At 39.1% G+C, this 27,461-nt stretch overlaps 1 protein-coding gene across 2 annotated transcripts in view; it reads right to left on the minus strand.

The window, feature by feature from the left end:
• Window positions 1–26,274, minus strand: part of nlgn4xa (neuroligin 4 X-linked a) — a 102,738-nt gene extending 76,464 nt beyond the window's left edge. Inside the window, exons 1-4 of one of the 2 annotated variants that reach the window (XM_053477408.1) lie at window positions 25,798–26,274; window positions 20,129–20,900; window positions 9,843–9,905; window positions 773–925 (exon numbers count right to left, since the gene is read on the minus strand). In XM_053477408.1, the coding sequence (XP_053333383.1) occupies window positions 773–925; window positions 9,843–9,905; window positions 20,129–20,594 (682 nt within the window). In that variant the 5' untranslated portion in view covers window positions 20,595–20,900; window positions 25,798–26,274. The remainder of the gene's footprint in view (window positions 1–772; window positions 926–9,842; window positions 9,906–20,128; window positions 20,901–25,797) is intronic. The other variant, XM_053477407.1, reaches the window with a different exon arrangement.
• Between the last annotated feature and the right edge of the window lie 1,187 nt (window positions 26,275–27,461).

A 27,461-nucleotide genomic window follows, 5' to 3' on the forward strand; every position in this document is an offset into this window, starting at 1 on the left:
TGTCACTGCAAATTAACACCAATGTCCATATGCAAACTAGGATAGGATAGAACAAGCTAGGATAGTTGTTTGCCATGGGCGGCTAACGGCAATCCTTAAGAGAGACAGATTAAATACAGCTCCATGTCAGATATATTTTATTATTCACTAATGTATACAGGTTACAATTAAGGATTTCACAACAAAATAACAATCGTATCCACACAAAAGAAGATTATTAGTGGACTAACGGCTAACTCACCCCACATAAGCACTTAGATGGGCCATTGGATGCAAGTCCACATTTGAAACTTTTACATGGCTAAAAAAAGGTCAATATTAAAACACCTTCTTTTGATTATTTTGCTTTTGAAAGAAAACTGCTAGTAACATGGGTTTTGTAGAAAGCAGCACACTCAAACACCCTAGATTTTCATGTTTAGACTCTGTGTTTGTTATAGTCAAATCAAAATGCGACTCCTGGGTAGAGCCGAGTCGCGAACTGGAGGAGGGTCTTTTAACAAATTACCACCTTTCTTCCCTGTTGAAACCTTGTGAATCAAAAGTACTTTCAAAAATAGGAAAATGTAGACGTTTAAAAAAGAAGAAACAGAGGGAATGTGTTTTTCTCATGTTTTTGTGAATGTATACACCAAATAGGTACTGTCCAAAACGACTCAAAAGTGGATTTTGCAAGATTGGTCCACTTTAAACAAATGCTAGTTTTTGCTAACATTAAAACTTGGTACTCCAGCAAAATGAGAGTTCGCAAAAACCGGAAAGTGTGACTTACCCAAAACTCCAAGTCTGTAGTTAAGAGTCACCACGATGACATTTCCATAGCTAGCTAAGATGCTGCCATCGATCATATTCCCTGTGCCTTCCATGTACGATCCACCGTGAATGTATACCATGACGGGCCTCAGACCGTTCTCGTCATGGATGTCTGGGGAAAGTAAAAAGAAATACAATAATAATAAAAATCAAACATGAATATAAGGGAAAGACTTGTTGGGGTCAGTCATGGTTATGAGTCGTGGTTAATAATTCATGAGTGTAAACAAAACTTTGAGCTTAGATTAAGACAACTGAGAAGTTTGTAGTCCCCAGCCCAGATTATTATTATTATTTTTTTTAAACCTAAGAGATTTTATGCAACCTGAGCTGTTTAAAATTATATAGAATGGATTCACCTGCTTAGTTAAAAAAAAAATCTGAAACTATAAAATAAAATAAAAAGTCAGAACCCTCTTACTTATTATTCTTTATAAAAAAAAAAAATTGAATGCCCAGGTGATGCTGTAGACTCTCGCAGCCTGAGGTCCTGTAAAGAGCTGATTGGTCGAGCTCTCGCAGAGCGGAAGTGCGTGAGTGAGTGGTTCGATAAAAGATAAGTCCAAATGTTCCCTGTACCATTGGCTGCAATACAATCCCAAAGCACGATCGATTCACCCCCACTGGACTGGTGTTCTTTTCATGAAATTCTGTGCCCTTTGTTCTCCAAACATACTTTTGCTCATTGCCACCAAAGAGTTCTATTTTAACTTCAACCTTTTTTCCAAAATCCATTAGGCTTGGTTAAATGTTCTTTGCAAAAGTGAGATGCTGGATTTTATGGTGAGGACGCAGGAGAGGTTTTCTTCTGATGACTCTTCCATGAAGGCCATATTTGTGCAGGTGTCGCTGAACAGTTGAGAAAGTCCAGAGTCTGCCAAATCTTCCTGGAGGTCTTTTGCAGTCAAACAGGGGTTCTGACTTGCTTTTCTAGCAATCCTACGAGCAGTTCTTTCTGATATTTTTCTTGGTCTCGATCTTATCTTGACCTCCTATTTCTGTTAACTGCCAATACTTACTTACATTTCAAACTGAGGAAATCGGTACCTGAAAACACTTTGCTATCTTCTTATAGCCTTCTCCTGATTTGTGAGCATCAATGACTTAGAGTGCTAGGCAACTGCTTAGCAGGACCCATTGCTGCTGATTGGGATGAGGTTAGAGGAGTCTGGGTATTTAGTATTTTGGAAATCTGCATCCCCTGGTCTTTCCTAATAATGACTGTAAACCAGCCATGACCCTAACAGGCTAAGGTCTAATATTTTGGTTAAAGTTATCTGAGAGCTTAAGTCCCCTGGCGTTCCCTTTTTTTGCATGGGTCTGTTTTTTACTCTAAAATAGTAGAAAGCAAAAACAATACACTGATATTGCTTAAAATATTGCAAAAGAGTGTTTTAGGTTTAACTTTTATGCTTCTTGGAGATAATTTTATCTTCCACTTCCACCTCTGTTCACATTAACAGAAATCTAACAGAAAAACCACAAATGTGTATAAGATGCTTCAAAGATTATAAAGTATTATATAATTTATGTTTTTCTATATATTGTTAAAATCTTCTAAATATGACATTATTTATATATGTGCGTACGTTGTTTAATTCAACTATATGTTTACATAAAAATCATGGACCATCCAACATTGAGTCACCCAGTTATATATTTCTCATTTTCTGTACTTCGATAGCAATGAGCTAATAAAACAAGAGAGCTTTCTCTTGAATACCACCAGATTTTTAGGGTTTTATTTCCACCATTAGCTCAGATTAACAGAGCTTCAATTCAACAATCAGTTAAAAAATGGCAAAAGATGTGCGCTGAAGCTCACTGAAGGTCACCGTTTTTGTTCGAATGAGTCGAATGTTAGCCACTCTCATCTGCCCTGATTATAAAGGCTGATTAGCAAACTTAAAAAAAAAAAAAAAAAAAGCAGCTGATTGCATGGATATAAATGTTTTGGTTAGACACTTGAAACAGGTATCATTTTAAAAAAGTAGCAAGCCGGATTCACAAATCATTACCGAGTGCTCTTCCAAGTGGGTATTATGGGAAACTATAGAAAGAAAAGTGGATGTTGATGATAGAACGGGATGATGAAATATGCTAGCGGGATGATGAACAGGCTATGTGCCTGTGAAGCCTTTCCCCGATTATTGAGGCTTATGTACGCACCCACTATAAGGCCTCCTCGGGCCTGTGCTAAATGTCAGATCGAATGAGAGCAAATGCCATCAGGAGAGGGTTATGATCATGGAAAGCTTATGGCAATGTGTAGCTTGTGTGGCTGAATGTGTGTGCTCCTGCCCTCAGAATACAGTTTTATAATGTTATTTTGGGTATATGAAGTAACCAGCAGTTAGCCTCCTAGTCATGTTCTATCTCGCTAACATGTTGTCTAACACAGAATAATACTTGAGTTCTAGTGAAGGGGATCATTTGATGGCATGTTTGAATCAAGTGTTAATTAAAACTATAGTCTAATTGAGAATGTAAATAATATCTTAAATTGAAATCCACTAAATCTGACAGAACGAAAGGGCAGGGCAGCTTCAAGCTATTAGCTGCTACAGTACCTCATTGCTTTTGTGTTTCTTGCCAGACATTATTAGTTAGATATGTACACAGACCACTTTATTAGCCAGATAAAAATAGTCCCTGCTGAGTCTGCTTTGGGTATTTTGGTCCGTTCATATGCCATCTGGACCATCGGGTGACAGATACTCCTGACCCTGGAGACATGTTCGTCATTTCTATAGCAGTTATACTTAAGGCGTCAGGTTGCCAGCTCGACGCCTGATTGTCATTCACACCAAAAGGAAGTTTGGGAACGCCAATTAGCCTAACCTGCATGTCTTTGGACTATGAGTGGAAACCGGAGTAGCCGAAGGAAACCCATCAAGCATGGGGAGAACATGCAATCTCCATGCACACATCGAACCCGGAACATAAGGGTGTGAGGCGACAGTGCTAACTACTAAGCGCTGAGTTTGCTACAGAAATCAAATGTATCTCTAACTTGTGCAATTTGGTAACAGATTGTAGATTAGTACGTTTTAAGAACAACTTAGCATATCCATCTCAGTAGCTAGTTAATACCCCTATCTCACCTATGCAGTTTGACTTATGGTGAGATGCGGTGTTAGGCACCGTGAGTTGCCGCGATTGCCCGCTGAGGTTCCGCTGGCGTTCCGTGAGTTCTGCAAGGTCTGCAAGCTTCCGCAAGGTCCGCCAAAAAACGTCATAAAAACTTGCGCGGTGAATTATGATAAACCGTATCTACGGCCACCGCGCGAAACCGCTTAGGTGAGATAGGGGTATAAACATGCAGTTTATACATGCTAGTCCAATTTATAAGCTAGATGAAACATTTTCGAGTGAGGCTGCGAAATAAATTAAACACGCATTTATGTAAAAGTAAAAAAGAAATAAAAAGATTTACAATTATACAATTATAATGGCTAGGTTTGTTTATGGCAAGTTTTGCTAACAATGTGCCACTGAGTGGACAAAATAATCTATCTTATCAATCCATATATGATGTACGTATTTACGTATCTTTAGCCAAAAGTAAATCCGAGGAAATTTGGAGAGTTACATAAAAATGTGTAATTCTAAAAGTTTTTGGTTTTCTTGTTAGTTCAATTTATTCTAGGACAGGGACAGATTAATTTATCATCAAAGACTAACAGGGTACTAACAGGGTGTTAAAATCTGTATTTCCCTCTGTGTGAAAGTGAGAAAATTGCATTTAAAGATTTCATTCTGACTGTGGTGCAGGAGCATTACAGACATTTTGACAGCTGGTACAGTATGTGATTACAAACTGAATTGATTAGGCTTAGGTCCATGTTAATACTATACATAGCTCTCCAACATCTTGATCAAATCATTACTTTTACTGTGGGAGGAAATCACACTTAGTTTTATTCATCTGTCTGTTTTTACCACTTGGTTTATCAGACCAGCTTAAATAAACACATGCATACATTTTGTTCCCTCATTCCTTGCAGAGATTGCTAAGTTCTTTGAGGCCTCTGAGCAAGTGCAGAAGCTTTGGAACAATCAACAAGACAGGAGCCAGAGAGACCAAAAAAAAAAAAAAAGGAAGAAGGTAACATATAAAAAGAGGTAAGAAAGGAAGTTAGATAGAGAGAGTAGAAAACAACCTATGTTGACAGGTGATTAATCTTGGTCAGGTTCTGAGCAGGAGCCAGACGGGCACGCTAATGCGAGGGCATCTATTTTGCAGCTCTGCGCTAGTGTATAACTTTCAGTGTTACAACACACTCTCTTATTCAGTCGAGATAATGGCTCTGTCTCCTTTACTGAAGATGTTCCTCTGGGCTCCGGAGAAAATAGCAGTTTATTTCACTGATCGAAAGCCAGTTGCTTTTACCCAAATTTTTAACCTTGGTTATGAGAAGAGCAAATGTGGAGCAGCAATGATTACACCAAGTCCCTCCTGTTTTAGCATTTAAGTAATAATTCAGTCAGCGCTTTATTAACTACTAGGAATTTAAACATGCCACAAGGCTTTGAACCTTTGAAACTCATTAAGAGAATGGAGTACATCCATAAAGTTGTCAAAGTGCTTTTTCAAATAAACATCCCAGATCTTGCACGGGATGCAGTTTCAGCTGGACTATTAGGGCACTAGCCAGCAATATCCATCCTTTGTGAGGATAGAATAAATACACTACTGTATATGGACAAAAGTATGTGGGCCTTTTCCTTCATATGCTGTAGCATTAAGTCTTCTTTTTTTATGGTACTACGAGGTCCAATCATGTTCCAGTTACTGCTGTGCATAAAGATATATTTTGCCAAAGTTAGAATGGAAGAACTTGTGTGGCCCTAACATCAACCCAAATGAAAAGGTTTGGGATAAACTTGTACCCTTGTACCCCAGGACTCCTCACCCAATATGAACTTTCTAAAGCTCTTGTGGTTGAACTGACACTAAGTGAAAGAGTGGAAGTTATTATGGCAGCAACATGATGAAATTTGAAATGGAATGTTCAACAAGCACATCTGGCAGTTTTAGACAGGTGTCCACATACTTTTGGCTATACCATGTGTCTCCACTGCAAAGTGACAGGTGGTGAAGACAACATTTATGGTTTTAAAAAAAAATTAAACCAGGGACTTTCACATAATAGATAAAGACATCATCTGGGGTGGAAGAAGCTCGCTGTGTCCCAGTGTCATCAGTTCCTGTACTCCTTCGCTCTGATGGCATTGCGTGGGAGAGAAGGCAAGAAAGAGGAGTCATAATGAAGGAGTGAACAGGAGGGTGACTCTGCAGCGCTTGCATCGTGGACATTCATCATTGCCAGGACAGCCTGAGGGGGATAATATATTCCCCCATGGGCTGTATGGCGCCACACACATTACTCATCTTTATATGGCCAGAACAGGACAGAGCAAGGGAGAGAGACAGAGTAGGGTCATCTGAATTTTCCATCCATTTCAGCATTTCACAAAGTGTTAGTGGAGGACAGACGGAAATGGCTGTTAGTGGCCATGCAGAGGTTGCTGGTGTTCCAGTTGTGAAATAGCTAGCTTTTCAGTCCACCTGTTCAGCAGTAACTGCCATACCAAGAATCTGCAACAGTTGTAACACTAATATGAGATTTGCTAAGCTGTAATTCCCTTCATAGGTCTTTAGCTGCTACAGCGATTTCAGCCATCATAAATAAATGATTGCCAGTTGGATTCGCTATCTCATCAAACAAGTCAAGCATAGCCTATGGACAAAAGCTGGCATCGGTACTGATATCATCTCACCGGGTCTCTATCTTTGAGTTTTAGAGTTTGATGTCACTTTCTAATAAAGCCATTAAGTGAACACTTCAGGCCTCCCATTCAATCTGCATGTAAACCAATTAAGACTCCGCTTCTAGGCAGGTTCCTTCCGTTCGTTAATTCTCAAACGAGTCCTCTTGTGGCCATTAATTTTCAAACAAGGTCTTTCTTTGCAGCATAACATTCTCACAGGCAGTACAGGGATAAAATGAAAAAAAGAAAAAAGAAACAAAGCGACCGACAAAATGAAGGCTTTTAGCTACTCTTTTATAACTAAACCTAGAAGGAATCAGAGTGTATTAATGAGATAGGCCCTCCAGTTGTTGAGCTCTATAGGGCAAAGCTAGAGCCTTGAGTGTACCAGAGTAATTCAGTGCCACTACAGATGCACATGTAGTCAGAGAACATGAATTGTGCCCTCCTGCAAACCTTTGGGGTTTAAATAAATTTTGAAAAGCAGAGTTCACCCAGACAGTTGGCACTTTTAGGGCTTACATTGGCTTTAGTTACTAAATGAAACAACTCTAGAGTGCAGGAAGTTGTGTCTGGCCAAATTTCTTTAGCAAGCCACAGCAGAATAAAATTGTTGCTATTGCTGTGATCATCCTTTAAAAAGGTGAGCATATTTTCTAGCCAAACAAAAGAACTGAATTTGTCATCATTTCTTTTGTCCCAACATGTAATTGTGAATATGGAACATGGCGTATATACAGTACAGTACTGTACATGAAACATACTGCTCAGCCAAAAAAAAGCATGCTGATTTTTGCTTTGATTACAGTTGTGACATGGCGTCGATAAGCTTTTGCAATGTCATTATTTAATTGCATTCATTTCTCTCCAAGATTTTGTATTAAGGTGCATCCCACAGATTCCCAATGGGGTTAAGTCCTGGACTTATAATAAGGTGATCATTTAAATTTGTGAAAATTATGTTTCACGCCCGCTGAACCACTCTTTCACAATTTGAGCCCAACAAATACTGCCATCGTCATCTAAGATCAGGATAGGACATGGTCATTCAGTATATTCAGGCAGTCAGCTGACCTGATTTCCTTGGGCACATACCATTGCTGAACCTAAACCTGACCAACAGAAGAAAATTCCAGGTCATAACACTGCGCCAAAAGGCTTGTACTATAATGAGTCCTTTATTTCATACACTTTTCTTCTTACAATGATGCACCATTCATTCTGCAACAGGGTAAATCTGGACTCATTAGACCACATGACCTTTTTCTAATGCTCCACAGTTCATTCCTCACTGATACAGTAAGTGATGTTCTTAAAGCTACATAACTGTTCGGTACCAATCTTTTGAGATCTCTTCTTATTGTGCATGTGGAAATGCTTTCAATATTCAACATAGCCGTGAGTTTTACTGCAGTTTTTTTTTTTGTTGTTGTTGTTGATTTCACTAAGCCTTTAAGTGATCTCCCTTCATAATGATGATGGTTCACCACTATCCTTCCAGGTTTTAATAATTTGTTTTAAAGTTTTTAACCAAATTTTAGTAGTTTCGGCAGTCTCCATAGCTGTTTTTTTTGCTTAATGCAGGGGAATAATTTGACTATTGTGAAACAAAGTAACAACTTTACCACGACCACAAGATATAACTTCTGACATGGTGGATTAAGAAATGAGAAGCTACTCATCAGTTAGGCTTAAATAACTTGTTACCTGCTGGACCATATGCAGTAATTATCCAATGGATAATTATCTTATCTATTTAGTTAAATCCAGGTGATGACTCATAACTTTTAGAGTAGATATTGATAATGTACTCAATTCTAAGCAAAATTCTAAATTTTTATTTGGCATTTTGTAGTAGTACACATTTCCCATAAAAATCCATCTACCATGGTTGGCAGGTCTGTCTACCATTAAACACCACTATCCTACTTTCTAAGTATATATCTTTCCAAACTGATGCTCATCTCAGTGTACTGTAAGGTAACGTTCATAAAGGTTCATTATTAGTCCTAACGTATTCTCAGTTGTGATTGGGTGTTGCTTAAGTATATATATATATATATATATATATATATAGTAAATCAGAACTATACCACCTTTTTTATCACTGTGGTAAGGCTGTTACAATTAAAGGTAAAAGCCATGAGACATTCTTCACTTCTAAGGGCTCTTTTGTTTCAAGCTGCATCTGCCATCGTTTTATTCCTTATCCGTAGCTATTTATTTCATTTTATTGTACTGTATAGCCGGGCCTACTCATATGCGAATAGTAAATATCAGACAAAACATATACTCTTCTTGACCTCCATGAGCAAAACCCTATTTTGAAAAGCAAATATTTACACAAATGGCTGTATGTCAGGACTTCAATCACCGTGCCAACAGGTATAATTAGCCAACAACCTTCATTGTAATGGGATGGAATAGAAAAAAAGCTAGACTGCACTCAGCGAATGTTTACATTTAATAGTGGCTTTCGTCCCAGGCAACAGCTTTATTTCTAAATGCAAAGATGGCTCTTCTGTGGAAGTTCTAGATGACCTGAACTTACATCCTATCTACAGTGCATTAAATTCTGGCTATTACTTTCATATGTATTATCCATATTGTCTGAATGCTGACTGCCCAAGAGCTGAGCAATGCAAAGGAACGAGCAGTTAACATATCCAGACAACACATTTACGTATAGGGCACGGATTGTGGCAGGAGTTACGAATGAACAGATTGTCATCATCAAATCACGCAGGTTAGTGTTCATGCTTCGACGAGCAATGAAAGAAAGGGGAAAACAATACAATAGGATTTCTCCGAGAAGATAAAGAGAAAAGGCATGCAGACTTTTGAGTGGAACAACTTGTTACTTTGCAGCACCAGGGGAAGGGACTGTCTTATAAACTGCTAAGGCTAGGCCTATATACAGTGCAAACATTTTATAAACATATGCATTCATATTATTAATTTTACTTTTACAGGCAAACCTGGCCTTATATTAAGGGTTTTATATATCTTTATATATATTCATATAGATGTTTTATACTGTTTCACAGTCCTCCGACTCTGTGCTAAGTATGTCCAAAAGTAAAGAGAACCTAAAAAAAAGAAAAGCTGAAAGATGCATACACACACCTCCGGTGTGTAAAATCAGGGAAACCCAAAAAAAAAAAAAATGTATAGTTTTGTTCTCATGCATGTGGATCAGGCTTCATGAAGTCAACTTTTTTCTTTAAAAACGGGGGAAAAAAACTGAAAAATACCTTCGTCTTCGTCACCCTCATTATTGGTGAAATCAGGACGTTGATTGTAAGTGTTGGCTCCTACTGTCGACAACAGGAGAAAAATAACACAGGGGATAAATGGGGAACAGACTTTTAAGAACAGTAGGGTTTTTTTCTTTATGTGTTGTTTTTTTGCCCAAAATACAATTTAGAAAATAAAGAATTTGGTTTCAACTGCGTACAAATTAAGTGAACGTTCCCACACCAGTATCCTAAGCTTCAATGGATAATCTCACCTCGAAATCTTGGAAGATTTGTACCTCAAACCTGCTGTTGTAATCATAAAAACTATCCTGTGCTCATCCCCGGGCTCTTATTCACAATCTTTCAACACATTTAGTACTGTTCGCCTTTTCGCTATACAATCATAGAAGATTAGTGATCCATAAACGGATTCTCTGATGTCACCCAGAAGACGTAGTGTTCCCCTTTGCTCTTTAGATTTCTACGTCAAGTCATTTCCGAAGGTTTTTACTTGCCACTGCTGTCTCTCATTGAGCATGTCTGGATTTGACCAGTGTCTAACATCGGAACAAATACATTTAGACTGAACTCACATACATTGGTACGTCGGCATACGAATTTAATTAGTTCCAAAGGCGAGTTCTTAAGGCGAAATTTCGTATTGTGAAATGCATTTTTCCCAATAGGAAATAAGGTAAATGCAGATGATACATTCCAGCCACCCAAAAGTATTATCAATTTTTAACACTATAATCACATTTCTTTGTATAAAACAATTTAAAAAAACATTTAGAAAAGACATGTATATTAAATAAATAGAAATAAATCAACATTAAACCTCACTTAACCTTAATTCATGATTCGAAACTTTCAGTTTATCCCTTGTAATGCTGAAAATGCCTCGTATGCCAAGGCAAATTTCTTGCAAAATTCGTGAGACGAGGCATTCATATGCCGAGGTACCACTGTATATATAACTACAAATTAGTATCTGTAAATATAGGCAATAACTTTAAATTTGGGTCCAACATGCCTGTGCTCACTTTTATTAAACATTATTTCAAATTAAAAGATCTTTTTGTATATATAAAAACATCGTAAAGACAAACTACAGATGGACAGTAATAAAATGTATTAAATATTCATTCAAACAGCTAACCATAATCAAGCCTTTCCAAATGTAGACAACAACACAGGACAGCCATTTACTTGATTAGCATCTTTGCTAAGCCCTTAATGAGTTAAAATGTGCCAGAACAAAACTCCCTGTGTTCTGTCCATGTCCTTATCAGGAATAATTAGATCTGTCTGCTAGTTGCAGGAAAAAAAATGCTACAAGTCTTTAAACGGTTAATAGCGAAAAATTAGCAGCTTAGAGGGTTGATGCTAAATTCAAATATCTCTTGTACAGCTGCAGTGGCCAATAAGATTTTTTTTTTAATAAATGATTTATTTTAAATGGCTAAAATTCTAATACTAATACAAAAAACATACACACTTTAAAATTTTAATTTGTCCTACAACACAACAAAACAATTAAATTATTCCAGTTATAATTTAGCAACACCGCCTGAACTAAACTCAGCACTGTGCTAACAAGCCAGCTAATTGTCTGTTTCTTCAGGAACTTGACTTTACTAACTACCTTAGTTTGTTAACACTTTTAGTCTAACACATTTTTTATCTAAATACATCGGACTATGGTTAATTGACACATTTGATACGATAAAGATATAGTTAATGAATACAGCAAAGATGCTTAATTATCACAATACATGAAGTAAAAAGTGAGTTTTTGCACTGTGTAATTAAATCTTTGCTAGCAACAAGTGTTGTAGTGACTGTAAGTGCTACTGTAAATAAGAGACTATGAATACCCTCTTAGTACCGCAGTATGGTATTATGGGATACCTACCAAGATACTGTCAAAAACAGGTTATACATATTCATGTATCATTATGGTAATATTTATATAGCATACCTGAACCGATGCAAAAAATGGTGGATAACATTACAAATCTTCTTTTTTATTAAAATAAATAAATAAATAAATTAATTAATTAATTAATTAATTATTTAAACTATACAGAAATATACTGTAAGTAGATACAAAACAGAACTAATTTACATACTACCTACTACCTAGGTTGATTTGACGCCAATAACAGCAACGTAGTTGGTATTCTTGGTGTGCTAAAAAACAGTTTCAAATGTCAGCTATTTGTTCGCAGAAATATGAATTATTATTGCATGATTGCATGAATTATATATTATGAAAAATTATTTTGCCAGACCACCTCTCCTGACTTTGCTAGGGTTGTTCTGGCTGGGGCTGGTGCTGTTAAACAAGGCCGGTGTCCCCAAGCTGTTCAACACGGTCCATCCCTCTGTTTTTAACTTCATCCCATGTGTCCTCAAATGTTTTATTAGGTTTGACATGTTTGCACCTTTACATGCAATTGTTGAAAGACATTTGTTGCATGTCGCTGTGTCAGAATCCTTTGTTGTAAAATACTTTAGAACGTTTAGCTTTAGGCATTTTAATTTAAGCATGTGTAGCTTAGCAAGCTAACACTACCGGTTGCCATTAGAGTAAGTGTAATCACTGCGTGCACGTGCGGCATACAGTACACACAGATGGTCCCGAGTTGTGCTTTAAAGTCGGAATGTGAAAAATTAGATTAGTTGGATTTATATTATTAGAGATTTCCAACTCCCGTTCACGTGCATTCCTCAGTCATAATTTTTATTTTTCTAACTGAAATCTGAGCTCTGATTCGGTTCTAATTTACACTAGTTATATAGGTATCACGTTCATATTAACACTGGGTCTCAGGGCCCAACCCTGCTCTTTAAAGGTCAACACAATACTTTTACAATACCATTATTGGGTACAACAGTTGCTACCAAAATTCAGCAGCTATCTAACATAGTATATTCATACATACTTAGTCACTTCATCATCGTCTATACCGCTTTATCCTGCATACACACTCCTTCACACACTATGGGTAATTTAAGGACACCAATTAACCTTCTGTAATCTACATGTCTTTGGACTGTGGGGAAAACTGGAGTACCTAAAGAGAACCCACCAAGCACAGGAGAATATGCAAACTCCATTCACACAGACCCGAGGCAGGAATCCAACCGGGACCCTGAAGGTGCAAGGCGACAGTGATAACCAGTATGCCACCGTTTCACTTATTTATACATACTCACTCACTCATCTTCTATGCCGCTTTATCCTGTATTTAGGGTCGCAGGGACCTGGAGCATATCCCAGGAGGCTTAGGGCACAAGGCAGGGTATACCCTGGACAGGGTGCCAATCCATCGCAGGGCACACACACATGCACACACTCGCACAGTCATTCACAAACTATGGGCAATTTGGAAACGCTAATTAGCCTAATCTACATGTCTTTGGACTGTGGGAGGGAACCGGAAACAGGAAAACCCAGAGGAAACCCACCAAACACGGGGAGAACATGCAAACTCCATGCACACAGAGCCTGGGAATCAACCCTTGCCGGGAATCGAACCCGGACCCTAGAGGTGCAAGGCGACAGTGCTAACCACTACACCACTGTGCCGCCTTTATTTATACATACTGTACCATGTAAATATGTTTGTACATAAAAATAGAATTCCCGCTAAAATTTGGTAATTTAAGACTTTGGACAGCAACACCAACTGGACTCATATAAACAATGCTTTGGAGACTTTGCTGTTTACTACTGGTATGGTATAGTACAAGCAGTACCATATTAGATACCCGCTGAACTTTGGTAGCCACTGTGGTTCCCAATGGGTACCATGGTATTCACCAAGGATATCTTGTAGTACCCTTTGGAAAGTACCATAACAGGTAAAATAGTACTTTATGTGTTATTATATAAATACTAAGGGACATAATATATTTTTATAATAATATGTTGTATATGTAAAACTATGTACAATTGTAATTCTGTTCCCTTCCACAGTCCAAAGAAATGCAGTTTATGTTGAATTTCCAAAATTGCCCATAGTGTTTGCACTTCTGCTCTTTGATGAGTTGGCATTCCATCCAGGTGTCCCCTGCCTTGTGTCCCCAGGCCCCAGGACTCTAGGCAGAATAAGTTCTATACATAATGTATGCATTTAAATACTAAAGCTCAATTACTGTAAATATGCGACTTTTTGAAGAATTTGGCAGCCGCAAAGCTTCTAAATGATCAATCAGAATTTCATCATTTTAGTCTTACAGTGACTCAGCCAACATCTGCATGAGCAACAAAGGAAACGGTCGTCATTTAATATTGCTTTGCCATTATTCCCTGCTGGTAGGTTGTCATGGAAGGATTATGGCATATGAGTCACTAAGACGAACATTACTCATGACTATTTCACTGTTAAGGCTGATGGAGTTCGGCCGGTGGTTTGTTTGGGCTAAAATTGTCTAAAATGTTCAGCTCCCTGAAATAAACAAAATTAGCATAGCACGCCAGAATGTGTCTGCAGACCGTGACATCATCACAGAGGGAGGGAGATGACTCAGTAACAACGTCTGCACCATTATCGGTTAAGTCGATATGCGTCAGGAGAGGCGCAGCTTACTTTGCGCCATGACCATATTGATCTAGGACGAATCAATTTAGAGGTCACTATTTATTTATGCTGATAATTAAAGCAGGATGACGGCGGGCTACAGGGAAGCATCAGTCATGAGTTTATAATGATGCCTACTTGGCGTCTGAGAGAGGAATTACTGGAAATGGAGGAATTTATTAGCAGTACTCTCTCCAAATGAATAGCAATCATCAAAACACACAGGAGTTAAAAGAACTGCTGGGGAAACACAGAATGTGAGTGTGTGTGTGTGTGTGTGTGTGTGTGTGTGTGTGTGTGTGTGTATGCGTGTGTGCTTGCATGGTTGCATGGCTGCCCTCATTTCCTGGCCAGGCTCATGGACATTTCCATTGCTATGTCACACACGCCACTCGTTTTCTATCAGAAACAGAATTCAACAGTCTCTTTCTTTTCTCCGTCTTCTTATCACTGCAACACATTCTCCACCTTCAGGCTACATATCTGTGTTTCCAGTCACTCCAAGAGCTCTTGGATATCTTTAACACCTAACGAGACTGACTCATCAAACTCTGCAAGATTCTAAACACTCTAGACTTTATGGATTTCTAGACGTTATCATTCCACGGTAATAAAAAACATACCTTTATTTATGATCAACAAGAAATCAAATCTAAACTATATAACCAAATATGTCATATTGGTTAATGAGAGTGTGTGTATACATGTCATACACAAACTCTTGACACAAAAATAGAAGCGTATGAATTTCTAGAATGCACAAAGTGAGCTCCATAAAGAGTAGCTTTAAGATTTGAGTAGAAGAACCCAAGGTCCCAACACAGTGCCCTGATCTCTTTCCCAGTGAAGACCTTTGGGATGACCTAGAACCAAACATGCAGTGTAACTAAGTACATTTACTTTGTTACTGTTTTTAAGTAAATATTTTATGTACAGTATCCATACTATAAGTAGTTTTATTAGAGCAATGCTCCCAATTTTTGTCCTAAAGGACCCCCGATGTGGTATAGCATGAAAAACCCAACAATTTGGACCCACCAGTATCAGTGGATACTTTTTACTTCTACTCCACTACATTCTACAGTAAATATCTCTACTTCCTACTTCACTACCCTTCTACGTGGCGTTATGTTACTTAACCACAGTATCGTGTAGTATTTTAAGCAGTAATATTACTGCATGCTGAGTTTTATGTGTAATGCCTTCCCTCTGTGAAACATTTTATCATGTAGCAGGTGTTTGAAATCAGAAATGTAAGTGGATTACTTCTACTTTTACTTTAGTGATTTTTAGATATACATGAATATATCTAAGATTTCACACACAGCATCACTTCCCCAAGTATATTAATAATGCTTTTGTGATTGAATAGGGCAATACAGCCATGCACCAAAAAAACTAGTGAAACGCCTTCTCAGAATAGTGAAGACTGTTTTTGCAGCAATAAGGGAAACAACTCCATATTAATCCCCCTTTTGAACCAACTCCACAGAAACGACCTTTGTGTTGATATAGGATAAACACACATATAGGAATAATGTAGGAAGTAAGAAGTGTCCACATACTTTTGGCCATAGAGTGTATATCTGTTTTTGCAATTGTAAACCTTTTAAAAAACACCTTCACATTACCCTGTATGCACAGATCTTTCCCCACGAGTCCCTAAAAAAGGCAGGTGTGATGGCAGAGCAACCAATTATTCCCACAATTTGCCCAATTAACTCCAGTAATTCAGAGAAAATGGGCCCAAATATGGGTTGATTGTGTTCTATTATTTTCTGATTTTTTTCCAAAGGTTTTTTCCCCCATAACAGCATACCATGACGTGTTTTATTCCTCTTATACCACAGCAAATTGTTAATGCCATACTTAACCATTGCATTTTAGGTTGTTGATCAGAGTAACAAGTTCCTATTAGCACTATCCACACAGAGCCAGACAGCAGTAATTCCCAATCCGTTATTGTGTGTGTGTATGTGCATGTGTGTGTGTGTGTAAGTCGCCCTACAAGCCCCGCCCCTGATAACCCGCCCCCTCTGTTATTCTTGCTGTTATACCCCTATCTTACCTGTGCGGTTTGACTATGTGAGGACCGACACGCGGAAAGATGGAAACCTAATCACAGCGCCAAAACTCACCGTGAATCATGATGAACCGAACTTACGGTCACCGTGCGGAACTGCGTAGGTGAGATAGGGGTATTAGTAGTTACCAGATTATGGGCCGAACCTGGCTGTGTGATGATGGTAAAATAATTAATAAAGGTCTTGACTAAATCAACATGCATGAGGAATCACAAAGGAGTTTTCATTTTCTGCAATGGAAAAGTACTCGAACTAGTTACTTTAATCAGATAGTAACGCTGTAATGTAACTGATTACTTTTTAATGACGTTACTTTAAAAAGTAACGTCCCCCAACACTAGTGATAACCACATGGCCACTGTACTGTACAGAGGGTTGTCATAATTACACATAACGGAGACAACTATTTGAGTCTGTTCCATATGGGAACCACATACTGTTCCGTGACATCTCACATTTCCATCCCATGGAGATTCTTCATACAAGCTCTGTTTCAGTATTTGAACAAAGCGGCTATTATAACATCGGAGTGGGGGGTGGCGACACTTGCTAGAGGTAACAAGCAATGATTTATCAGAACTGCTCTTTTCCTATTTCCCTCTCTGCCTCTGTGAATGGCTTGTTTTGAATGACTGCCCGATGGAGAGTGGACGCAGCGAGCGCTCGCAATTAAAGAGTGGAGAGGAGCCTGCTGCGGCATTGTCTCATCACCCTGAGCACGCCCCGCCCACGCTCAGGCTTTCATTCTGATTAACTCCTGATGAAATAAAATGTCCCTTCTGCTTTCACATCACTTTCTGCGTAAAGGATTGTGTCCGGGTCCTTCGCTTCCCTTCGCTGCCTTTTCTAATGTAGACAAGAAAGAAAAAAAAATGCACGGATGAACAAACAAATCGCAAAATAGCCTAGAGAGCATCATCAATCTGCAAGACAATGAGGCCATAATTCAGTATAAGGTATACAAAAAGCTTTGTGCTAACAGTTTTTTAGAGGATTGTGCTTTATCTAATCTCTTCCTCCTAATGTGCAGGGTGCAGTTTAGGGTGTTTCTACATGAAGGTGCAAAATGAATTATCAGTGCATGTGTAAACAGGTAGTCTAGAGATCAGTTGGATCAAAATTCCGCAAAATAATCAAAAAGTCTTTTAAATTATGACTTCAGATTACCATAATAAAGTTAGCTTAATATTAAAATATTGATCATATGTTTGCCAATCAGATGGCAGTCTCTCATACCTTATTAACATAGTACATAATAATTGTACAATTTTATTCATTTATTTGTATTGAATTATACAAATAAAATATTTACCGCCAGCAAAAACCTCATATACTATAGATATCGTTTCCCTGCCTCCTACTGTAGTCTCAATGTGTTGTAATTCATGCAAATATTTTTTGTAAATCACATATAGTTTGAGAACATTTTGTGTATGCAGTTTATCCCATTACAGACATAAAGTCATAGACAACAGATTGGAAATCGGTCTCAGAAATAGCCAGCTCTGGAAAGAACTGCAACTGAACCCGGTTTATCACACGACACTTGTCCGTGCTGAAAGCCAGCGCTGCAACAACAGGCCCTTTTGAAGCTGCATAAAGCTTCATTTTATCTATGAGGAGCAAGAGGTTTTGACATTAGTTGGGAGTTCATGAGAGTACTTTTGAAAAGCATGATTAGTGTTTTGACTTTAATGCACTAAAAAAAGACGTGTTCTGGCCACTATATATATATATATATATATATATATATATATATATGGGTTCTCTTTTCCAAAAATATGGACAAACTTTTAGACAAACCAGCACAACCATGTCTAAGCAGTTTCTAGGGAAGAATAAGTGACTGTTGTAAATGTATGTTTGGTCTTTGTGATGTTGTGTTTAAATCCCATTACTTTAGAACATATCTCTCTCTTACTCACTCATTATCTATAACGCTTTATCCTGCATACAGGTTTGTGGGAGGCCTGGAGCCTAACCCAGGAGACTTAGAGCACGAGGCGGGGTACACCCTGTACAGTGCAAATCCATCGCAGGGCACACACACACACACACACACACACACTCTCATTCACACCCTACAGGCAATTAGGGAATACTGTACCAATCAGCCTAATCTGCATGTCTTTGGACTGTGGGAGGAAACCGGGGAATCCGGAAGAAACCCACTTAGCAAAGGGATTTTTTTTTCATTTACATATGGGTTTTACACGAGATGCACTTCCTGCTGCAACTCACCCATTTGTCCAGACTTGTTTCCTGCCACTGAGGATGCCCTGCACCTCCAATGGCTGGGTATTACATATATAGGCATGGGATTTAAAGCCTTGCCGAAGGGCCCAAAACTGGCTGATACCCCTGACCCCAATCAGCAGCCCAGAGCCTCAACCACCTAAACAACCACTGGTCCCATCGAGTTACATCCCTAACACAAGAGTCAATTATGTAATACAGAACAGGGTGTTATAAGACACTTGAATATATTTTAGCGCTACATAGAACGTTTCAGCTTACCATAAAACCAAGATACGTAGGTACATAGGCTCTCCCGCACTTTTTCTGAGTACCTCTTAGAATTACATTTATTCAAACTTTCCCCATTATTTCAGAGTTATATCTGCACCTCGATGGAAAGAACCGACTATAACCCTATTGCAATTTTAAGAGCCTCACTCAGAGCCTCGGTGGCTGCAAAGGGCATAATAATATCTCACAGTGTGAAGAAATGGCTTTATTTCCTGCAGCCTCACTGCACTGGGATATGGTGCATACTTATTTGGCCAGCCAGAATCAAAGTGGCAGCCCTCCAGTTGCTAGTCAGCAGTCCTAACCACTCAGCTATCTGCACCATCTTTGTAAGTAAGCAGCAGACCCCTAGCAAGAAGATATGCAGAGAGTATTTCATGCATGCTGAGTCACCCAGAGCGTCTGCAAAATCAAGCCTCTGACAAAACATGCTTCATCAGTTTTTTCCACCTACTTGATGGGACCGTAATAATACATCATTGAGGTGGAAATTAATGCAGAATCTATTCGAGTCATTGCACCGTTGTGTGTAATTCATTGTATCCTTTGAGTCTTTCCATTACGATTTATTTAAGGGAGGTATACTGTCAAATTCCAGGAAAGAATTAAGATTTATCGATAAATAAAATGCATTCTTAACAGCTCAGTGAATAAGAGAAATTGTTTACATGCAACTCTTTGACTTTTGAACCAACCAGAAGACAGAATTTGGTGACATACTATAGGCCACACCCAGAAAAGCACCAAGAAAGGATCTACCTTTAAAAAGATGCCTTGTGTTACTCGGTGTTTGAGATCTCGCTCAACTGAGCTTCTCAAAAACAAAAAACAAACAAAAAAAAATACTCTTTCAAGAGCCCAAGCAGTCTGTACAAACAGCTCCCTTGCCACTAAACCAAATGCATGGTGGAGGTTTGATTCTTATTTTTTTCCTTCATGGTTCTGGTATCTACATCAATTTTTGATAATTTTTAAAATTCATTGTCAATGTGATTTAAAACAAGTGAATCAAATTGTGATTTTCAGAAATCCAATAACTACAGGGATGAAGCTAACAAACAATTCTCTTTAAATAGTTGAAACAACAAAAGTGACGTACCATCCTCAGTGGGCACATAGATGTTCAGATATAGACAGTCTTCGCTTTGGTCCTGGACGTAGGTTACCACTGTATCCAAGTTAGCAGTGAACCATACAGGTAACATATCATTGAGTAAAAAGCGGTCTTCCAGAAACTGGGGACACACTGGGGCGAACTGTGTGGCATTTCGGATCCCCGGCCAAGACATGGGCGGCTCTGGAGGCTGGAACCTCCTCTCGCCTGTGGGTGGCAGAGCGTAGGGAATTCCCAAGTACTGTTCCACGGGTCCCAAAATCTCATTGGGCAGCGACGTTTTTAAGCCTCTCAACTTGCCATAGTTTGTAGTGACGACTGGATACTGTTGCCCCTGAGTCACTGCTAAACAAGAAACTACCATTGCTACAATCCAACAGATTCTGTGTAGACTGGCGAACGGCTGGACCATGGTTGTAGGTATCCATGTGGTTCCTCCTTGCCGCAACATGGTCCAGCTGAGATTGGGGGGGAAGAAGTTATCTATGGTCCTATAATCCCACCTGAACAGATGATATGAAACCCCTGTCTCAGGCTATGATGGGTAGCTTATAGGCAAGACACCCTCCAATCTCATCACCAAAACTAGAACCCCCATCCCAAGGAAGCCGGTCTTGCTCGAAGGGGTGGCTTTAATTCTGGCAAACTGCTACCCTTTGACAGAAACAAAAAAAAAAAAAAAAGAGGTAGCTCCGTCTTCTTGGCTGTCTTCCAATGTAACGGCTTTCCACTCTTCACTCCATCTTCAATGGTTTGCCTGCAGGACAAACAGTACAATGCATTAAAATCCATGCTTACTGACACCGACAAACACACTATAGATGCAATCCCCTAAGTCAAACCAGAAAGTAAGGCTGTAAGGTGTATGCACACTCAGTAGAGCAGTTCTAAGTCTTACATGATCATAGTTGAAAGTGGGATTTACCTCTTTGAAATATGATACCCGCAGTTTGTAAGCAGTATAGAAACCTAAGGATCAAATATCCCTGTTAGATGTGGAATAGTTGCAACGTAACCATAAAACACAATCGATCTGTTTCACAATTGCTACAACTGGGTCCATCAAAAAAAAAAAAAAGAGAAAACGTTACTTATCTACTCTATGAAGTCTAAATACGACTGACTTATTATCTGTGTTGGGTCTAAAGATTTTTTCCCCACTGTCTTTTACTTATGCAGTAATCTGAACATCCTCCCATTGATATCCATTAGTCATCACTTTAATTAGAAGTTCACCAAGATCACTAATTACAGATTTATAACTAGAGATTCTTCCATCTTGGTTTAATGAGGAAAGGCTATTAGTTTGCCACACTGCTAAGGCACTAGATCTTTAGGTCGACAGGGTTGTTGAAGTTCATCAGGAGATATAAATGTGGCTGTGTTAGAGAAAAAGAAGTAATATTTCACCATTCTATTATAAGCAGGAGGCTGAGGATTTTTAGGCATCTGACTAATCTTGCTTCAAGTTAGCTCTTGTTTCTACCTTGTTCTTTTCCGAATGTACTTAATTGGAATTTAGGGGTAGTAGGGTAAAGATTTTTAGAATTGCAGTGTCAGATTTGTGTCTTTAATGAACTGTACCCATATATATTTCACGCCGATCAGCCATCACATTAACACCACATAACATTAACACGGTAAAATTGATTATCAATAATATACCAGTAAACTGGTGACAGAATCATGGGCACTCAAGGATCATGTACACTCATGGGGACCGAAAGCCACCTTGTCTGTTTAGATCCCACAGAAAAGCCAATGCAGCACAAATCGCCAAAAGAAGTCAACATAAAGAAAGGCACCAGAATGCCCAGTGCACCACAGCCAACCAAGCATGGGGCCCAGCAGGCAAATATCCCAAGGATGCCAATCCAGCCTCCAAACTCCCCAGATCTGGATCTGATTAAGTACTCATGGGATGTAGGACGAACCAAAGCAGTCCAAGTGGCACAAGGGGAACCCACACAATATTGGGCATAATGTTTTTTTTTTTTACACTTTTTTTTTATAATGTGGCTAATCGCAACTGTATACAGTACATATCTGTGTGCCTCGTCATGTGCACAGAGTCATTGTGTATAAATTTTCCTGCTCTGCAAAAAGACCATGAAGTTTCTAACTCAAGTAATCAAAGTCAAATTCCACAACCCTTGTTCCATGTAAAAATGCATTCCAAAGTTCAGCTAAGACTCCTCTCATGAAATAAATCAATTAGCTGCCTTCAAAGTTAAAGTGTATTTAGTACCAATTTACCTCTTTCCTTTTCCTAGAACCCGAATTAGCTGTAGAGGAAAGAAAAGATTTAAATTTGTACTAAATGCACTACAACTTTAAAAGGTACTGCGTCTATACTTACACTGCAGGTTCACGGTCGATATGCAAAGCCGGAATATTTATAATAAAAGTCTTTCTTTTTAACAAGAAAGACTGTTCTGAGTCAGAGGGGCCCTGGATGTCTGATCCAAGACCAGATTCCAATGCCTGAACACTAGTCATAGTCATCAAGATTTAGCCCAGAGCAGTGCGTTTAAATGTACAGTATCTGCTCCACCATGCTTAAAGCTTATGCTGATTTTCCAAAGGAAGCGAAAGTGTGGAACAAAGCGAACTGCAGAGCAGAGCAATCTTAATAGATAGAAGATAACAGTTCTTGTTGAAGAAGTTGAGTGCTCAAGCAAAGCAAGGCAGCTATACACGAAAGAAGATCCTCACGCTAAATGAAACTCACTGCGGGAGCAACCATCTCTAAATGGTTTACTGTAGTACACCATACCACTGGTCACTGCAGGAACCATATACTGTACATACAGTATAGCTACCTCAGCTGTCTAGCGGTAAACAGGACGGACTAGAAAACATAGGTAGGGGAAGCACCACATGCTGTATTTTAAATGGAGCTTGACAACGAGTAATAGTTTTTACCATTTACCACTGTTTTGTGGCTTAAAAAATCTTTAATCTTTTGGCTTAAAAATTATTATTTTGTCTAAACTGGCTTAATTACCTCTGGTTCAAAGGAATTCAAGGTCCCAATAGATTAGTATTTCTGGTATTCTTTTGGTCTTTTTATCTTCATGAATACTATTCTATTATTATTATCAGGAGGTAAAATTTTTAGGACCTTTTTTAAGCTTCTATGCAAACAGACATGCCACAACGTTTAGTCTGTAATTTTTATATGCAATGAATTTAAAATGTTAAACTAATAAATCACATGAAATAAGGGTCTAAAAATATATCTACGTTACACGTTTCACCACGACCAGGGGCATCCAGCATTCACAAAATTTGGGATATGTATTTCAGGTAAAAACTGGCAAAACAAAGGTGAAAATTTATGGTTCCAAGCACTTTGACACTCTTTCTCAGGAAAATATTTAGATATCAACTAAAATCTGTGCGCATAAGTGTGTGCTTTCCAAGTTATGGATGTATAAACGCTGTCACTAGCACCCTTGAAGGCCTGCTTCAGCGCCTCATTTATCCAGTTATTGAGCCTGTGATATCAGAGAGAAGCCTCAGATGTGACACCCTTTACCCGCTTTTTAAACCTCACATCCGAAAGCCTTCAAGGAGGTGAAAAAAAAAAGCTAGAAGAAAGAGTGCGTATATGTGTGTGTCTGTGTCTGTGTGATACTCTGCGATAAGTCATACGAATATCAATGAAGGAACTGGGCTTTTTATTTGCATTTTAATTATTCTAAAAGATCTGGTAGAAGGCTGAGGGGCAGGGATCCGATCAAGTGTCGAGTCAGACGGCGACACGGGTGTGGAGGGGTTAAGCTATTTTCCAGCTGGACCAGTAAAGAGAGAGAAAGAAAGAGAGAGAGAAGGAAACATAGCGGAAAAGAGCTGCCGTTGACCTTTGGGTGAACTTTAAAGAAGAGAAGTGACAGTTCCAGTGCTCTAAACTCACCCACAATCACCTATTCAACACGGCCAGCTCGATATTTTTTTCCTTCCCAAGCTGAGCTCCCGCCACATCTTTCATGCGACTGAGAGAATGAGGACAGGGACCCTAGAGAGATACGAGCGAATAGAAAGGAGGACTTATTCAAAGGTGAGGGTTGTGTTGCTGGCAATCCAGACCGTGAAAGAGCGACAGGGAGAGAAAGAAAAAAAGAGAGAGAGAGAGAGGGAGAAAGAGAGAGAGATGGAGCTTGAGCAGCTTTCAACTGCCACGATATGGATCAGAAATAAACATCCAGCCTTATAGGCAGAAAGGTGATAAAGAGTCAGTTGTCTTTAGGAGTCACGCTAGAAGGACAGGTCCCTGTGCGCCTGTTTAACGAAATTGCACAGCTGCAGGCCAAGCTGATCGGGAATCAATAGGGCTCAATCGCCTGCTCGTAAAGAGGGCTTCCTTCATGGACCTAATGAGATGTTTTTGGGATAGAGTGCGCAGACTTTATCTGAGGGCGAAATGACATGTCAGGGAGTCACTCGTTGAATCTAATCAACTCAGCAGAATAGCACATTAGTAAAATGTCAAGGCCGGAGGTCATGTCGTTAATTTTCTTATTCATCCGGTGATACACGCACATCGACACCACTAGCTTGTATTTCGTGGAAAGTCATTTAAATGATGCTTTATGCATAATCATGAGTCAGACCACATGCAAGAAAAGAAAGCGCTGCAAGGTTAACGCGCATGCGCGGTGCCACAGACGGATGCCCTGTTCGCGCGCACCTTACTGCTTATGCAGATGTCCACAGTACCACCTTGCGGCTCAGTGCGGGACTGTGTGTGTGTGTGTGTGTGTGTGTGTGTAGAAAGTGGCGAGGGTTAGTAGACTAGACCCGAGCGAACGCACTGCATCTCCTGAAGAGTGAAGCCCGTTTTGCCGCGTTTTATACAAAAAAAAATAAAATGCGCGTGCTTTCCCAAAATAAGCAAACGGCGCGTGGAGTTTTTGCTTTTAAGTTTTGGTTAAAGGTGCCTTTTTCCCCCTAGCTTTCTCATCTACTCCTACACAATAAGTCATTGAGCTGGTAAGATAATTAAACGTCCAAGCGTTACACTCCAGAATTACAAACAAACAAATAAATAAAATGTTTATTTATAAAAATATATATATATAAAAAAAAAAAAAGTCCCACAGGTGAGTCATGGTGCTAAATAAAACCTGTGGATTTCTTTCCCTTTTTTCTTGTCATGCATGACAATTTTTTCCACCATCCTGTCAAAAGCAGAATTTTTTTTTTTTTACAAAAACACAAAAAGGAAAAGAAAAAAATGTGCATCAATGTGTCAGTCGCGCGCGTCCGCGCGTGCGTGCGCTTGTGTGTGTTACATAGTTCCGATCCAGACTGTTCGTTTAGATATGAAAGTCCAATCCACATCATGTAACGTCATTACAGCATGCATGAATGTTTGTATATATATATATATATATATATATATATATATATATATATATATATATATATATATATACTGTATAAAGCTTTGCAAATTTTCCCAAATAATAAAATAAATAAATAAAAATGTCCGCGGCAGAACTTGGATGTGCATGAGGACCAAACACGCATGTTAAAAAAATAAATAAATAAATAAAAATAAACAAATACATATAAGCATTTATACATATACACATATACACACACACATGTATGTATACAGTACGCGCATTCCCTGTTGTGTCTCTTACCTGTGTGATATCTGCAGCGCAGGACTCTCCCCGAGCTGCGCACCGACTTCATGGGATATGACCAAATATGAACATGCAACAAACCAAACGACACGAGAACAGAGAGCAAAGTCTCCCCCAAAATAAATAAATAAATAAATAAAAAATCCCGCGGTCCTTGGTTAAAACAATCCAAAGAGACAGTCCGATGCAAAGAAGTAAAGTGGATGATCCGTGTGGATTAACGCAACGCAATGCTCGAGCATTCAAATGCAGAGATTCAGGTTGCCTGTACAGAGAAAGACGGAGAGATTAAAGGGAGAGACACCAAAGCTGGACCTCTCTCTCTCTCTCTCTCCCTCTCTCCTTCTCTATCTCTCTCTGTTGCCATTGGACTGCGCCGAGTGAAATTTACAAAGCCCACAGCCAATAGATTGCCGCATTCACTCCATCACCGTTAACCAGCTGCGAAATCCTTTTAAACTTCACTCAGATCCGATGTTGCGCGTTCCAACGTTTTTTTTTTTTTTTTTTACTTCACAGTCTGATGTATATGCATGACTCTTGAAGGGTCATGGATCGCTCTCTCTCTCTCTCTCTCTCTCACTTTGACTGCATGCATCACGTCCCCGATCTGATCTCTTATTTTCACGCACGCACTTTATTTCTGTGTAAACGGGAATGTTTCGGTTTGGTGACGTCACAGAGCGCGAGGGAAAAAGATCAAAAAGCCAGCAGGAGCCTTCAAAACCAAGGGAATGGATTCCGGGATACAGTAGTGTCCAAGGGCGAGATTAGGTGTGTGTATGAAGGGAGTAGGGGGTGAAGAAAATCATCATTCCATTATTCATGTGTGTATGCATCATTCTCTGCTTGGGAAGAAAAAAACACCATCAAGTGATCTCTCTCTCTCTTTCTCTCTCTTCCTCTCTGTTTTCTCATATCGTCATTATTAGCAACTAAAATGTGATTTGGTTAGCACATGGTGTGCATGGAGTTTGCATGGTTTCCCTGTGCTTGGTGGGTTTCCTCCAGTAGTCCAAAGACATGCAGATTAGGTAAACTGGCGTTCCAAAAAGGTCCGTAGTGTCTGAATGAGTCTATGTGTGCGCCCTGTGTGGATTGGCACCCTTTCCAGGGTCGAGGGAGTCTCCAGGGATAGGCTCCAGCCCCTCAGCGACCCTGTATACAGGATAAATCGGTATAGACGATGAGTGACTGAGTAAAATGTGATGTAGTGTGTCATAAAATAGTTTACTTCACACTGCTAGTACTTGGCAAACTGATGTTTTTTTAAACAACCCTTACTTTAAGAACATGCACATAAAAAAGCACAAAAATGGATGAATAGTGGTGCTTTAGATACATTAAACAAAATACAATAAGATACTTAAATTAAGGAAAAGTTACATGAACTTCAAACATTTAAACACGCATCTGCTTGAAGTAAACTTCTCATATGTTCAGTGCAATTCAAATGTATAAGACTACATTTTTTTATTGTAAATGGAAATAAAGGGGTGTTTAAGTCAAACCGGGACTTGTGATGATATTTCTCTTTTGAACAGTGCAAACGTTTTGATGTACATCCGTGAATGACCATCCTGGCCAAGGTTGCTCGGAGCCAACCGCAGTTGTTCCCATGAACATTCAGCAAATTGAACACCTGATCCTCAGAAAATGGA

The sequence above is a fragment of the Clarias gariepinus genome, chromosome 18, assembly GCF_024256425.1.
Source record: "Clarias gariepinus isolate MV-2021 ecotype Netherlands chromosome 18, CGAR_prim_01v2, whole genome shotgun sequence".
Lineage (NCBI taxonomy): Eukaryota > Metazoa > Chordata > Actinopteri > Siluriformes > Clariidae > Clarias > Clarias gariepinus.